Source organism: Triticum urartu, chromosome 1 (assembly GCF_003073215.2).
Source record: "Triticum urartu cultivar G1812 chromosome 1, Tu2.1, whole genome shotgun sequence".
NCBI lineage: Eukaryota > Viridiplantae > Streptophyta > Magnoliopsida > Poales > Poaceae > Triticum > Triticum urartu.
In genome coordinates this window covers 552,213,946-552,228,591 of record NC_053022.1, presented here as the reverse complement: position 1 = coordinate 552,228,591, position 14,646 = coordinate 552,213,946, and the positions used below count along the sequence as shown (strand labels likewise).

The following is a 14,646-nucleotide window of genomic DNA, read 5'->3' as shown; positions in this document are numbered from 1 at the left end:
CAACAACCACGGCCGCGATACGATCTATCCAGCCAACGAGAAGCAGCGGCAAGGAGGGGAGGCCGAGGGAGCCCGCCGCCGACGAGGAAGAAGGCGGCCGGAGGGGAGAGGGAGAGGGAGATGGCTTACAGGGCGGAGGACGACTACGACTACCTGTTCAAGGTGGTGCTGATCGGGGACTCGGGGGTGGGCAAGTCCAACCTGCTCACCCGCTTCACCCGCAACGAGTTCAGCCTCGAGTCCAAGTCCACCATCGGCGTCGAGTTCGCCACCCGCAGCATCCACGTCGACGACAAGGTCGTCAAGGCCCAGATCTGGGACACCGCCGGCCAGGAGAGGTACCCATCCCCCCCATTCCAGTCCCCAGATCCACCCCCCCTCCCTCCCCTGTCGTTACAGCAGCCGGTGTGCCATGTGGATCTCATGACCCCTTGGATGCTTGGAAGCTGCAGAAGCATACACTGCTGTGTTCGATTGAAATGCTTCACTGGATGTTGAGATTTGATTTGGCATTGTGTCGATCCATACATAGCTTCCCATGATTGGGCGACCTGCCATGCTTCACTGAAGGTTCAGGGTATCATATTTTTAGCAATGTGCTGCTGCAACTGAAGATTGTGTAGGGCCAGGAGCTGACCCTGATATAGGCTTTACATGCAGTCCAACTGTTAGAGCATAATATGGGGTTTGGGGAACATGCTTGCTAGTTGACGAGGAAACATCTTGTAGCCATCAATTACAACTCCTGTGCTGAACAATTTGTAATCATCAATTGGGCAATGAGAGTGACTATTTTAATTGCCTGTGTTCAGTGAGAGCTGTTCAACTGTTACCTGCGCCAGCGACTGATCGTTGATTTGCGCTGCGTCCGCAGGTACCGGGCGATCACGAGCGCGTACTATCGCGGGGCGGTGGGCGCCCTGGTCGTCTACGACGTCACGAGGCACGTCACCTTCGAGAACGTCGAGAGGTGGCTGAGGGAGCTCAAGGACCACACGGATGCCAACATCGTGATCATGCTCGTGGGGAACAAGGCGGACCTGCGCCACCTCAGGGCCGTCCCGTCCGAGGACGCCAAGGCCTTCGCCGAGCGGGAGAACACCTTCTTCATGGAGACGTCCGCCCTCGAGGCGATGAACGTCGAGGACGCCTTCACCGAGGTGCTCTCCCAGATCTACCGCGTGGTGAGCAAGAAGGCCCTCGACATCGGCGACGACCCCGCCGCGCCCCCCAAGGGCAAGACCATCAACGTCGGCTCCAAGGACGACGTCTCCGCGGTGAAGAAATCCAACTGTTGTTCGTCTTAGCTCAAGATGGTGGCTTGGCATCTTATACTGTAGGGGAGGGCACTATGTTATTGCAGTCATAGTCCTCGTTTGTATTCATGCGCCATCAACCATATCCCAGTGTTCATTTTGCCATGTTTGATACATTTGATTCGTTCAGGACTACAGCTTTTGCTGGTATAGTTTAGGGATTTGAAAGTGTGAGTGAGGTTATCGTGAATTTCTTACAGGCCTTTCCTTGGATGTTTTCTACCTCTTGGATCTGTCTATTCCTGAGTCTGCTGATTTATTACACAGTTCCATTTCATTCAGGCTGACTCCCATCATCAAACTAAAGTTAAAAGCCAAAAACCATTGCTAGATTATAGGTTAGGCAAAAGTTGGGCTTTTAGAGTTTGGTTTATAAGCCCCCAAAACATATATTTTTGTGCTTTTGGCTTATACCATCATGTAACAGTATTCAGTCAAAAGCAAAAAGCCAAAGCTAAGAGCATAAGAATAGATGCTTTTTGAGTTATAAACCTAACTCCAAAGGCCAAAGTTAAGCCTAACCAAACACCCCTACCCCGTCAAAATCAAAACCGCAGAACTAAGAAAACCATAGAGCATCCAGAAGAAAGAACCATTTGAGTTCTCACTTCTGATTTTTGGCAAAGGGAAATATATAGGTCTAATTACAATGTACAAATAGATAAAACGGGCAATAGGAAAACCATGATGAGAGAAGTTCAGGCACCATGGGGGTCTAAGAGCAGTCTAGGAAATGAAACCATTCTCTGGCTATACAGTTTTGGGGCAGGCTATGTCCACAACAAACCGAACAGGAAATTACAGGTAAATAACACAATCATCCAACATCTCTTATCTACAAGAAACTGAGCTGAATCTCAGTCACTGCTGCGGCAAATGATTTATTGACGCCGGTCACCCGCTGCTTCACTCTGCTGGCAAAGCTGTTGCCTTGCAGATGGGGCACAAGTTCTTCACCATCAGCCACTGCTTGATGCACGCCTCATGGTACTTGTGACCGCAGTCGAGGGTTCCTACAAGTTCTCTCGCCTCAAACTCCTCCTGCAAAGACACGGAACAAACACACTTTAGAAACTAGAGACGGGCATTGACAGCAAAACTGTATATCTGGTTAATCTAGCCGTTGATCGTGACAAAGGGGCGTATTGACTGTTCTAGGTAAATAAGCTGCTTCTAAAAAGGATAAGGAGTTACAATATTATTACTATGTAAATGTTGTCAGGTTAATTGTTTAGTACAGTACAAAACTTAGAGATTAAGATCCAGTGGTGTTATTAACACAAGAGATAGAATGTGTAAGGGAAAATACCTGGCATATAATGCAAGCATCCTTCTCCACAGACTGATCGGACCCGCGAGCTGCCCTGGGAACAACATACTGATGTACCCTCAGATTTTGACGGATGTACCTTTCTGGCAAACCGGTATGGACATCTCCAATCTGTTCTTGCAATGCTAGAAGGTCCTGCAGGAGAGCAGGACCGCATTTTATCAGTTACATACATGCAAACCCGCGAAAGTATCTGCGAGAAACTCACAATCCAGTGAGTTGGTCATCTGCTCCATACCTCATAGGTCATGCTGTCTATATCTAGCCCCATATCCCATTGTTCGTCAATAAGATGTATTGCATCATAAAATGTTGACATAGTCGCCATAGCAGCTTGCTGTATGGGCAGATTGATTACATCAGATAGCCATACTCAAAAGGAAATCACTCATAAAAGTAAGCCCAGTCATGTAGAAATACAGTATTAGTGAGGTACGGATGGCAAATTTTAATGTCTGTAGATACTAATAGAGGAAGTAGGCAAGCAAGACAACAGAAACATGATAATCACGTATCACAGCAATGGAAAAAAATGGTTTCATTTGTCTTGGCCAAAATTAGGGCATGCTATTCATGCAACACAGATTGCAGGGGAAAATACATATGGTAAAGGGCTCACAAAAAATGTTTAGATAATTTGATTTTCTAAAACTTGATGACAGGCATATTTTGAAGATTTCAAGTAAAATAAATGTGCAGCACTTCAGCAACCAAGGGCAATAATTGGCAATGTTTTCTTGAAAAAATATCCCAGAGATCTTTTATGACTAAATTCTTACATCAATTAATTACTCTTCGAAAATGAAATTGTGTTTCCAGCATAAGTATGAAGCATGCGTATCCTTGCAGAATCAAGGATTCAAGTCCAAATTATACATGCAAACGAGTAATACATCTTCTATGCCTCGCAAGAAACAGCAGGTAGACGCAAACAAAGTATCCAAGGAAGATAATGTTTTCCAGCATTAATTATGCAATTAGAGCTACATGCATGCTATCATTCCATGAGAAGAATGTATGGAAATGTGAATCACCTGAAGAAGTCTTAGACTCCCATTGTAAACTTGATCTGTAAAAAATGCATGAACTGGAGGTCCATTAGTATGTCCAGAACTGGAGAAAGGCAGACATGGATCCCAGGTGAACGCCCTTCGAGAAGGATTTGCACCTTGCACCATTCCAGCAGGGTTTGCACCTTGCACCATTCCAGAAGGGTTTCCACCTTGCACCATTCCAGAAGGGTTTGTGCCTTGCACCATCCCAGAAGGGTTTGCACCTTGCACCATTCCAGAAGGGTTAGCACCTTGCACTACATTGCTTTGACGCTGAGGCCCTTGCATCTGAATATGATTAAGCATAGCAGGAGTTTGCATGCTATGCATAGGAATCTGGTTGAAATGAGGTAAAGGCCCATGAAAAGTAGCAGAAGGGCCAGCTTGGTAATCTTGAAGACTACCATTTTGCATGCCCATTGTTCCTGGATGAGCAAACTGACCTGTTAAAAAAGCAAGATTTTCGATTACCTCTCCACATCTCACTCACAGAATTATATCCTATAGCCAGGCCATAACTTATAAAAGGTTACAGTTAATCTAACTAATGAAAGCTACCAAGAATATAAGCCACTAATTATCCAATGGAAACTACTGACAGCCATAAAAAGGTGCCTTGAATCATCACTTAGCAAAACAATTTCACTTTTATTAATCACGAAGGTATACTTACCTGAAGGATTGTGGACTGCATTGTTGTATGCCCAGTGTGGGACTCCATCAGCAATAACATTTGCAGGGTGTGTAGTCCATGTATTGCCCTGGCCCATGTGACCAGCTGGAAATACATAGTTACCATGACGCACCAATGCTGGGTGAGTAGCCATTGGTGATGGCCTGTTTGGTCCATCAGCAGAAGAGCCATTTGGTGCACCATGTGATTCAAATGAAGCACCCCATGTCCATTGTGCAGGATTCTGAGGCACATGAGCAGATGAACTCGAGCTTGCAAATCCATGATCAAAATGATGGCCACTCTCAGTTACAGCATTCCTCGTTTTCATGGATTGTCTGGTAGCATCACCAAAACTGCTACTGCTGCTACTCACATCCCTAGCTCCTGTGGCAACTTGATGATATGAAGGTGAGGGTGGTGGATTGCCCTGTCCAAAACTTGCATGAGGAACATATCTGTTCACAGATGGTGTTGGCATACCGGGATTGTACATAGTCGATGGGTAGACAAAACTCGGATCAACGCCTCCATATGGGTATAAATTCTGAGCATGCTGGCGCTGATTATTAATGCTCTCATAGTAACTCCGTGAATCATGGACTCCATCACTAGTAGTATTTCCTGGAACTCCAAGAGCAACTTGCACGCCCTGATTGGATAAATTACTCCCAGTGCCACCATTATTGTAATTTTCAGGCTGAGCTTGTCCTTCCTCTGATTCAAGATTATCACCCTGATGTGTCCAACACATATTTCTATGTGGCATGATGCCAACCACAATGCCCTTGCTTATGGATCAACAATGCTTTTTCATTAACTCTTCCTGCAAATCAGATTAACTAAATATGGTCAGCAGTCAGTCCAAACCCTGTAAGTCGACATGCAAAATGCGAGGAAAACATGTTTTCTTAAGTAGTCATGGTAGAGGACAAAAACTTCAGAGAGATATCAATTTGGCAAGAACAGGCATTCTTCAGCTGTAGATAAGGCTTAGCATCAGCAATCTTGATAAACATAATGGCGACAGAAAACTGTACACTAATTGTGGAGGATGAACAGACACAGATCTAGTGCCAGCATAAGAACATACACAAAGCATAAACTTACAACAGAGCATTAAATGAATAAAATCGGGACATATTAGTTTGACATGTTTTAATCTCATAGCATTTTGGAATAGTTTGCAGATGAATAAATTATCATCATAAAAATGGAAATGAGGTGTAAATTTCCTGCACAGACAAGGATCAACCATAACATCATTTATTGATAAAGAACAAACTTGGAACTAATAATTAAACATGATGGCAGATTTAGAACTCAATTACTCTGCTCAGGCAATACCCTTGGGTCTTGGTAATCTTCCAGACTTAAAACCTGCAGTAATAGAATCAAGATGAGAGAGAGAACAGACAGCAATTGGCAATTGAAATAGTTTACTGTCACTTAGACGACGAAGAGTAAAAACAAGAGTGTTTAGCCACCTGAAAATCAGACTGATGTGTATCATTAAGCAGTTCTACCCTGTACCAACAGCTCACTGCAAAAAGCCAAAAACAGCAGCATTAATAGCTAATTAACTACACTCGCTCGTCCAGACACATCCCCCACCCGAATAATCTGCATCCATACATCATGTTAGTTCATCAGTAACTAATCTAAAAGCCAGCACGCTGTGAAAAAAAATGCCCAGCCAAGAGCACTGCATGTATGATGCAGTCCAGTGCCCACACCACGGTTGCAGAAATCAACTCTGAACGGCATCACCCAAATCAATATCGTTGAACCCACAGGCCACTCTAGCGGCGCTGCCGTCACACAAACATCCGTTTCAACTCTGAACGGCATCACCCAAAGCATAAACACATATTCAGACAGAGACAGCAGCGCCTCCTGGCCCCGAATTACAGAAACACGGTCCAAGGATGAAATGAAAAACCTCTAGGCAATCAATCTCGTGAAATCAAGTTAACATGGCTCGAATTCCAGCAAAGATCACTGTCCAGTTCAACGAGCAGCCCACCATTTGCCCGGTTCGCGTCGAGCTGAGAGCTGCTCCCCCCCACCCCACTCGCTCTAAAAATAAACCGCCCGCGGCAACCGAATGCGTGCGGGCGGATCTAGAGGCGCGCGCAGAAATCCTAGAGCCCAGTGGGGCTTACCTAGCCACGGGTGAGAAGGAACGAAATTACCTCGGAACCCGTGCCCGGGAAATCCGGGCGCGCCGGCTGACGCAGCGAGGAGGGATGGCGATTTGGAGGGGCGCGGACGAGGATGAGCAGGGAACGGCGGCGACGGCGAGAGGGAAGTGGACGGCGTTCGAGCAGAACGGGGCGGGGCGGGGCGGCAGCCGGGTCGGGGCGGGTCAGGCGGAGGAGGGCGAAAGGGTACGGGAGGAAGAGGAGGAAGCCATGGGGCGGCAGTTCGTTCGTATTATGGCCACTGACTCTCGGTGGACGGCGGCATTTCGCTAATTAAATAGGTGAACGAATTACCATAGGGGCAAAAACTGATGAAATGAAAGTACTAAAACAGCCCTATGTGTTTTTCCTTTCTTTTTCCTTACGCCGATCTACAGCTTCTGGTGTTTTATTTGAGAAAAAACATGTTTAGAGTTAGTAATCCGGTGGGGGGATAAGGAGGGGGGGAGAGTTGATCGACGGTGGGGCATCACCGGGATCTGGACGTGAGCCCCCCCTCCCCCTCACTTGCGCCGCTCCGTTCACCCCTTGCTCCATATCGTCGCGTCGTCCCTGTCGTTGTCCCACCTCGCCGCCTCAATCGCCCCCGCCCGGAATTTCGTCCTCCTCCCCCTGACTCACCCCGTCCCACCCCAATTCGGCCTCCGCAACTGCCGCCCCGCCCCGCTCAGTTCAACCGCCGACTCCTTCCCTCTCGCCAGCACCGCTATTCCCCGCTTCTCTTCGTCGCGCCCCTCCCAACCGCCGTTCTTCCTTGCTGCCTCAGTCGCCCCCCCCCCCGGATTTTCGGGCATCGTTCCCGAGGTAACATCATTTATTCTCACCCGTGGCTAACTAAACCTCACTGTGCTCTAGAATTTCCGTGTCCGCGTCTAGATCCACCCAAGGGCATTCGGCTGTCGCGGGCGGTTATTCTTGGCGTGAGTGGGGGGAGCAGCTCCCAACTCGAGGAGAACATGGCATAGGTTGCTCGTTGACCCAGACAGTGATCTTCACTAGGATTCGATGGCTAGATGAAGAAGGTGGATCTCCATTGTGAGATGGTGGGGTGGACTGGAAGGATGGGCACGGGAAGGAGGGGGTGGATCTCCATTGTGTGATGGTGGGGTGGACTAGAAGGATGGGCGCGAGAAAGAGGGGGTGGATCTCCATTGCGCGACGGTGGGTGGACTGGAAGGATGGGCGCGAGAAAGAGGGGGTGGATCTCCATTGCGCGACGGTGGGGTGGACTGGAAGGATGGGTGCGAGAAAGAGGCGTGGATCTCCATTGCGTAGCGGTGGGGTGGACCGGAAGGATGGTCATATCACAAGAGCGAGGGTGTGGATCTCCATTGCGCGAAGGTGAGGTGGACTGGAAGGATGGACATGAGAAGAAGGGGGTGGATCTCCATTGCGCGACAGTGGGGTGGACCGGAAGGATGGTCATATCACAAGAACGAGGGGTGGATCTCCATTGCGCGACGGTGAGGTGGACTGGGAGGATGGGCATGAGAAGAAGGGGGTGGATCTCCATTGCGCGATGGTGGGGTGGACTGGAAGGATGGGCGCGAGAAAGATGGGGTGATCTCCATTGCGCGGCGGTGGGGTGGACCAGAAGGATGGTCATATCACAAGAACGAGGGGGCGGATCTCCATTGCGCGACGGTGGGGTGGATTGGAAGGATCGGCATGAGAAGAAGGGGGTGAATCTCCATTGTGCGACAGTAGGGTGGATTGGAAGGATGGGCGCGAGAAGGAGGGGGTGGATCTCCATTGTGCGGCGGTGGGGTGGACTGGAAGGATGGGAGCGAGAAGGAGGGGTGGATCTCCATTGCGTGGCGGTGGGGTGGACCGGAAGGATGGTCACAAGAACGAGGGGGTGGATCGCAATTGCTCGACGGTGAGGTGGACTGGAAGGATGGGCATGAGAAGAAGGGGGTGGATCTCCATTGCGCGACGGTTGGGTGGACTGAATGGGTGGGGCGAGAAGAAGGGTGGACGAAAGTCTGGAGAAGAGCAGAGGGGTGTTTGGCGGTGGGAGGTTTCGAAGAAGAAGACTGGTATAAAAAGAGGAGACATGTGTATGAAGCGTGAAAAGGGGTCAGGACCGGGCAACACTTTACTACCGCGGCACCGATCTTTTATTTACCTATTCCGTCCTGACACATTGCCGCAGGCGCACCCCTCGTGATGAATGCATTTTCTTAATTCATACGTCGACGAGGATCGGGTAACTAAATTTGAGGATACAAATGTCTTGCATATTGGGGAAGCAATTAATTTTTATACAAAACAATTATCTTGGTGTTTTCCATTTTACGGCCCAAAAATGTTTGCATTGGCTTCGATAGATTTGAGTTATGCAAAAAAAGGAAAAGAAAATGCAATCCTTTTTTTCGATTGATGCGGGGAGGAGGGCAAAGACGTAATTTCCAACGACGTCAGTAACCGGTGGACGTGAGCAGGGCATATCTTTTCACCCTCACTGATAAAATGGTAGCAAAAGCAAAAAAAAGGAGGGAAAACAATAAACACACACGGCATTAATTGATGAGCACCAGGATAAACATCGCCAGCCCAACGCCACGCAGTGCATTTCGTCCTCACGCACATACGCACGGCGTCACTGCCGTCCATCCATGCATCTCCGCCAGCAGAAAAGCTTCCGTTTTCCCCGCACGTTTCGACCCCAACAAAATACGTTGCGCGGCGTCGTGGACACGCTTCCTCGGCTCCCCGGACACGTGGACATGCTTCTGGCTCACCCTTGCAGAAAGTCAGAAACGCATGCACGCTTTCCAGCCCCATCGCCGCATGCGCTCGCTCCGGGGCCAAAATTAAAGCCGCTCGCGCGAGTACAAATTTGCGTCTGGACGTAAAGCCCATGACGACAGGGGCACTGCTGGCTGGGTACGTAGCGGCCGAGAGCTCGGGTTGTTGGCGGTGCGTCGCGTAGGGAGCACCGGTAAGCCATGCATGCATGCACGGGCCATGCGACGTACTACTAGGTGACGATGGACGGACGGACGGGCGGTGGATGGATGGATGGATGGATGGAGCAAGCTGGCTTGCACGTAATGGTAGTATCGGACGGCTATGCGGCCACGTCGATCGCAACGGCTCCGGCTTGTCGGACTAGCGTTTTTACAGCTTTCCGCCTGTCCCGGGGCGAGCGGGCGGCCGGATCGGGACGCCACCCTCCTCCCCTGCCCGGCGCCAACGGCCTCGGCGGCGAACCCGCGGAACGGCACCGGGTTTTCTTCTTCGCTTTTCCCGCGCGCGCGTCTGCGTGGCTCCGTTGCAAGGAAGGGGCGAGGAACCCGGGTCGCTCGCTGGCCTCCGAGAACGTTTCATGGCGTGTGCTGCATCTCCGGCTCAAAGCTACTTTGTCTAGAGTCGCTAAAAAAAAAAGCTAATTTGTCTAGATCGCCTCCCCCGCCCCCCATGTACAAAATTTTTATGGGGTTCTCAGATACGCATGTGCAGTGGCGGAGCTGCCCAAAATTTGTTGGGCGGACCGAGGTGGGCCGAGCTGAGGAGAACACGTATTTTTTTTTCTCTCACAAGGGCCAGGTTTCTTTGTACTCTTCATTGTTTGGGCCATGGGCTGGGCGGGCCATGGCCCATCTGGCCTTGCTGTAGCTCCGCCGCCGGTTCGCATGTGTGACATAACACTCCTCTTGAACAAAAAGGAGTTCTTCTCACTCATGGAATCGGCTACGAGCCCAAGATTTTGCGCTGGGATTGGCCAATAGTTAATTTTTCATGTGAATATTGGGCTATGCTGGGTTTTATCTTACCCTTCTATCTGATTTTTTTAAAATCAGTGATTTTTTCTAAATTTGATGATTTTCTTTTTAAAATTGATTAACATTTCTCAAATTTGTTGAACTTTTTAAAAAATGAATGAACTTTTCTTCAAATCCGATGAACTTTAAAACTCGATTAACCTTTTTCAAATTCAATGGCCTCTTCTAAAATTTTATGAACAGTTGTTGAAATCCTATGATTTTATTCCAAATTTGGTGAACTTTTTCAAAATCGGTGAACTTTTCAAATTTGTGAACTTTTTTCAAAATTAATGACTTATTTTCAAATTTGTGGTTTTTTTAAGTTTGTGTTTTTTTAAACCCGTGAAACTTTTTGAATTCATGATTTTTTAAGTATACTTTTTCAAAAGTCAACTATTGACCGACGAACCAAATGCGCCCTAGCACGTGAGTTGTGAAATGGGCCAGCCCATTCCTGCACCTAGTGGGTGCCAGAACTCCTAACCGGCGCATAAGGCACCGACTAGGAGCTCCCATACGAAATGGTAGCTCCTGCCTCCTATTTTCCCGTGCGGGTCGGGAAATAGACACCAAATGCGCACGCCCCCGACCGGTCTCTCATAAATGGGTCGGCCCATATTACCGATTTTCACGTGCCACTCTTCCACCGGTTTTGCCAAGGTTCTAAAACATTCCCTGCATCAATTTTTTATGTGTTTTTGATTTTATTTTACATTTTTATTATTTTATATTTTAATCTTCTATTAAATTTGGATCATCTTATGAAATTCAGGAACATTTTTGAAATTCACAAATATTTTTTGAATGTGTGAGTATTTAACAATGTTTGAGAATAATTTTTTGAATCGATGAACATGTTAAAACTTTGGGAACAATTTTTAGAAAATATTTTTAAATTTGTGAACATTTTTTGAATAAGCGACTTTTAATTTCTTTTTTTATTGTGCTAGCATATTTGAATGTAGGAACTTTTTGAATAATGGATTTTTTTAAAAATCCATTATTTTTATTTATGAAATTCATGAATATTTGTTGAGTTGATAAACATTTTTGAATCCCGCACTACCGTCATGTGCCGCACGCCTTCGGCTTCTAGCATTCACAACCATGCGATAACAGCCTAGGGTTTGTCCCCGTGGGGCTCCGTTGACGGAGGGTAGGTCCAATAGGAAGAGGGAGAGGAGGGCGGAGGAGGAACATGCGAAGAGGTGCGATGGCATATGACAGATGGTGGCGAGGAACGACGGACAATGGGGCCGGCGATGGGTGAGCCGGTTGTGGCGCCGACGGCTGCTCCCCTTTGTCTCTATTTTCTCTTGTTAACTCTAGAAGAACGAAGAAGAGAGAGAGCGACTGGTGGTATGTAAGGGTTCCGATCCAATGTATTTTGCTGGCCTTCGGCAGTAAATCCCAGGAAAAGTAAAAAAAGTAAAAGAATAGGAAAAATAAAAAACACTAGGCACTTGAGGATCTTTAGTATGCAGCACCAAGATTTGTAGAAAAGGTAGAGGTGTGATTACGCGGTGTAGGATATAGCTAGCGATGGGATAGTATAACGCCCTCGATGCGGCTATATCTCCCACGTGTCGAAGCACGACTTAGAGGCATAACCGCATTGAAAGCAATGTCGCAAGTGAAGTAATCTTCACACAACCCATGTAATACAATAGGGGAAAAGAGATACATAGTTGGCTTACAATCGCCACTCACACAATTACATGAATAAAGCATTACATCATCCACATACAATCAAGGTCCGACTACGGAACCAAAATAAAAGAAGAACCCCAAATGCGACACGGTCCCCGATCGACCCCAACTGGGCTCCACTACTAATCAACTAGAGCGGAACAACACAAAGAACAAGGTCTTCAACGAGCCCTCCTGAGCTTGATTGCGTCATTTGCACGGACTCATCGGCACCTGCAAGCTGGTTTTGAAAGTATCTGTGAGCCACGGGGACTCAGCAATCTCGCACCCTCGCGATCAAGACTATTTAAGCTTATGGGTAAGGTAAAGGTATTAGGTGGAGCTGCAGCAAGCGACTAGCATATATGGTGGCTAAAACATACGCGAATGAGAGCGAGAAGAGAAGGCAAGGCATGGTCGTTAAAAACTATGATTAAAAAGTGATCCTAGAACAACCTACGTCAAGCATAACTCCAACAACCGTGTTCACTTCCTGGACTCCGCCGGAAAGAGACCATCACGGTTACACACGCGGTTGATTCGTTTTAATTAAGGTTAACTTCAGGTTTTCTACAACCGGACATTAACAAATTCCCATCTGCCCATAACCGCGGGCACGGCTTTCGAAAGTTCATAACCCTGCAGGGGTGTCCCAACTTAGCCCATGACAAGCTCTCACGGTCAACGAAGGAATAGACCTCCTCCCGAGACATTCCGATCAGACTCGGTATCCCGGTTCTTCAAGACATCCTCGACAATGGTAAAACAAGTCCAGCAAGACCACCCGCTGTGCCGACAATCCCGATAGGAGCTGCACATATCTCGTTCTCAGGGCACACCGGATAAGCTAAGCGTACAGGAGCCGACGTAACCCAAGTTGCCAAGGGACGGCCCTGCACGGTGCTCTGGGTTGGACCAACACTTAGAGAAGCACTGGCCCGGGGGGGGGGGTTAAAATAAGATGACCCTTGGGTTGGCCTAACCCAAGGGAAAAAAAGGCTAGGTGGCAAATGGTAAAACCAATGTTGGGCCATGCTGGAGGAGTTTTATTCAAGGCGAACTGTCAAGGGGTTCCCATTATGACCCAACCGCGTAAGGAACGCAAAATCCGGGAACATAACACCGATATGACGGAAAATAGGGCGGCAAGAGTGGAACAAAACAGCAGGCATAAGGCCGAGCCTTCCACCCTTTACCAAGTATATAGATGCATTCATTAAATAAGATATATTGTGATATCCAAACAAAATATCCATGTTCCAAACATGGAACAAGCTCCAATCTTCACCTGCAACTAACAACGCTATAAGAGGGGCTGAGCAAAGCGGTAACATAGCCAAACAACGGTTTGCTAGGACAAGGTGGGTTAGAGGCTTGGTTCAACAATATGGGAGGCATGATAAGCAAGTGGTAGGTATCGCAGCATAGGCATAGCAAAAGAGCGAGCAACTAAGCAAGCAAAGATAGAAGTGATTTCGAGGGTATGATCATCTTGCCTGAAATCTCGCAAGGAAGAAGAACGAGTCCATGAAGAAGACAAACGGACGTTGACGAACGGTTCCTCACAAACGCGACGTTACCGAAACCAACCCGAAGAAGCAAACACCGGAAAAGGAGCACACAACATAGTAAACAACCAACACATGAACATGGTATGATATGCGGGATGCGGTATGCGATGCATATACAAGATATGACAGGAGATGAAAGAACCTGGCCTCAACTTGGAAATCTAAGTGTGCCACTTGAAATATGAGATGAAATCGCTTGAAAACGATATAAAGAACGCCGGAATCGAAGTTACGGTTTGGAAATGGCAAGCGATTCAAAAATGACATCGGTCTGCGATTTACAGCAAGTAGCCACCTAAATGCAATGAGATGAACATGCTACAGCACCCAAACATGACAACAAAATAGATGGCAGGGATGCACACAAGATGCTTAACAAAAGTCTAGCACTGAGCTACGGCCAATTCATCCATTAACAGGTTCAAACAAGCATGGCAAAAATGCATATGACAAACATATCTCAGACTTAGTGAAATTAACACTTGTCTGGAATTTCAGATCAGGTAGCCCTCTTCGGAGCAACAAAACTACATGCTACAGGATCTGAACATGGCAAAGTAAAGCATGGCATGGAGATACTCAAAGAGCTTAACAAAAGTCCCTTAATGACCTTGAGCCAAAAGGGATCAGAAAATACAATTGCAAGCATGTGAGCATAGCTAAAACATAATTAGTTTTCATACTTAGTGAAAACTGGAGCAAGCTGAAATATAACTCAAATAGGCATGTTTACGAGCTCGATGCACTCACTACGGTGAAAGTCATGGCAAGACAAGCATATACCCATCAAGAAGGCACAAAATTCAAGCTAGACATGGCAAGAACAATAGCATAGCATGCACGGATAAACTACAACATCACCGGCAAAATCGCAAACAAGTTGACAATCTGCCCAGATTCACAAAGTAGCAAAAGTAGAGCTCGATTGACTCAAGCTAGGGTGCTCCATAATTGCAAAAAAAAGACATGGATGGATAGAGCACTACAAGATTAACAAAACTCCCTTACTGATCATCCTCAAAAGAGGCACGGATCACTAGG

The 14,646-nt window shown here is 47.4% G+C and overlaps 2 protein-coding genes across 6 annotated transcripts; one reads left to right on the top strand and one right to left on the bottom strand.

Moving 5' to 3' along the window:
- Positions 1–66: 66 nt before the first annotated feature.
- LOC125529119 (ras-related protein RABA1f-like) lies at positions 67–1,513 on the top strand. The gene is made up of 2 exons (XM_048693524.1): positions 67–338; positions 875–1,513. The coding sequence occupies exons 1-2, from the start codon at positions 121–123 to the stop codon at positions 1,305–1,307; spliced, it is 651 nt and encodes a 216-aa protein (XP_048549481.1). The 5' UTR covers positions 67–120; the 3' UTR covers positions 1,308–1,513.
- Positions 1,514–1,887: 374 nt separating this feature from the next.
- Positions 1,888–6,830, bottom strand: LOC125529055 (probable E3 ubiquitin-protein ligase ZFP1). 5 transcript variants are annotated; one of them, XM_048693491.1, is made up of 9 exons: positions 6,567–6,830; positions 5,859–5,914; positions 5,719–5,751; positions 4,372–5,197; positions 3,815–4,141; positions 3,681–3,715; positions 2,885–2,983; positions 2,626–2,781; positions 1,888–2,357 (listed from the first exon to the last, which is right to left on the bottom strand). In XM_048693491.1, the coding sequence occupies exons 4-9, from the start codon at positions 5,138–5,140 to the stop codon at positions 2,223–2,225; spliced, it is 1,521 nt and encodes a 506-aa protein (XP_048549448.1). In that variant the 5' UTR covers positions 5,141–5,197; positions 5,719–5,751; positions 5,859–5,914; positions 6,567–6,830; the 3' UTR covers positions 1,888–2,222. The 5 variants fall into 5 exon arrangements, with proteins under 5 accessions (XP_048549448.1, XP_048549433.1, XP_048549439.1 ...); XM_048693476.1 differs by having other exon boundaries at positions 3,681–4,141; positions 4,372–4,767; positions 4,855–5,197; XM_048693482.1 differs by having other exon boundaries at positions 3,681–4,141; positions 4,372–4,758; positions 4,855–5,197.
- Between the last annotated feature and the right edge of the window lie 7,816 nt (positions 6,831–14,646).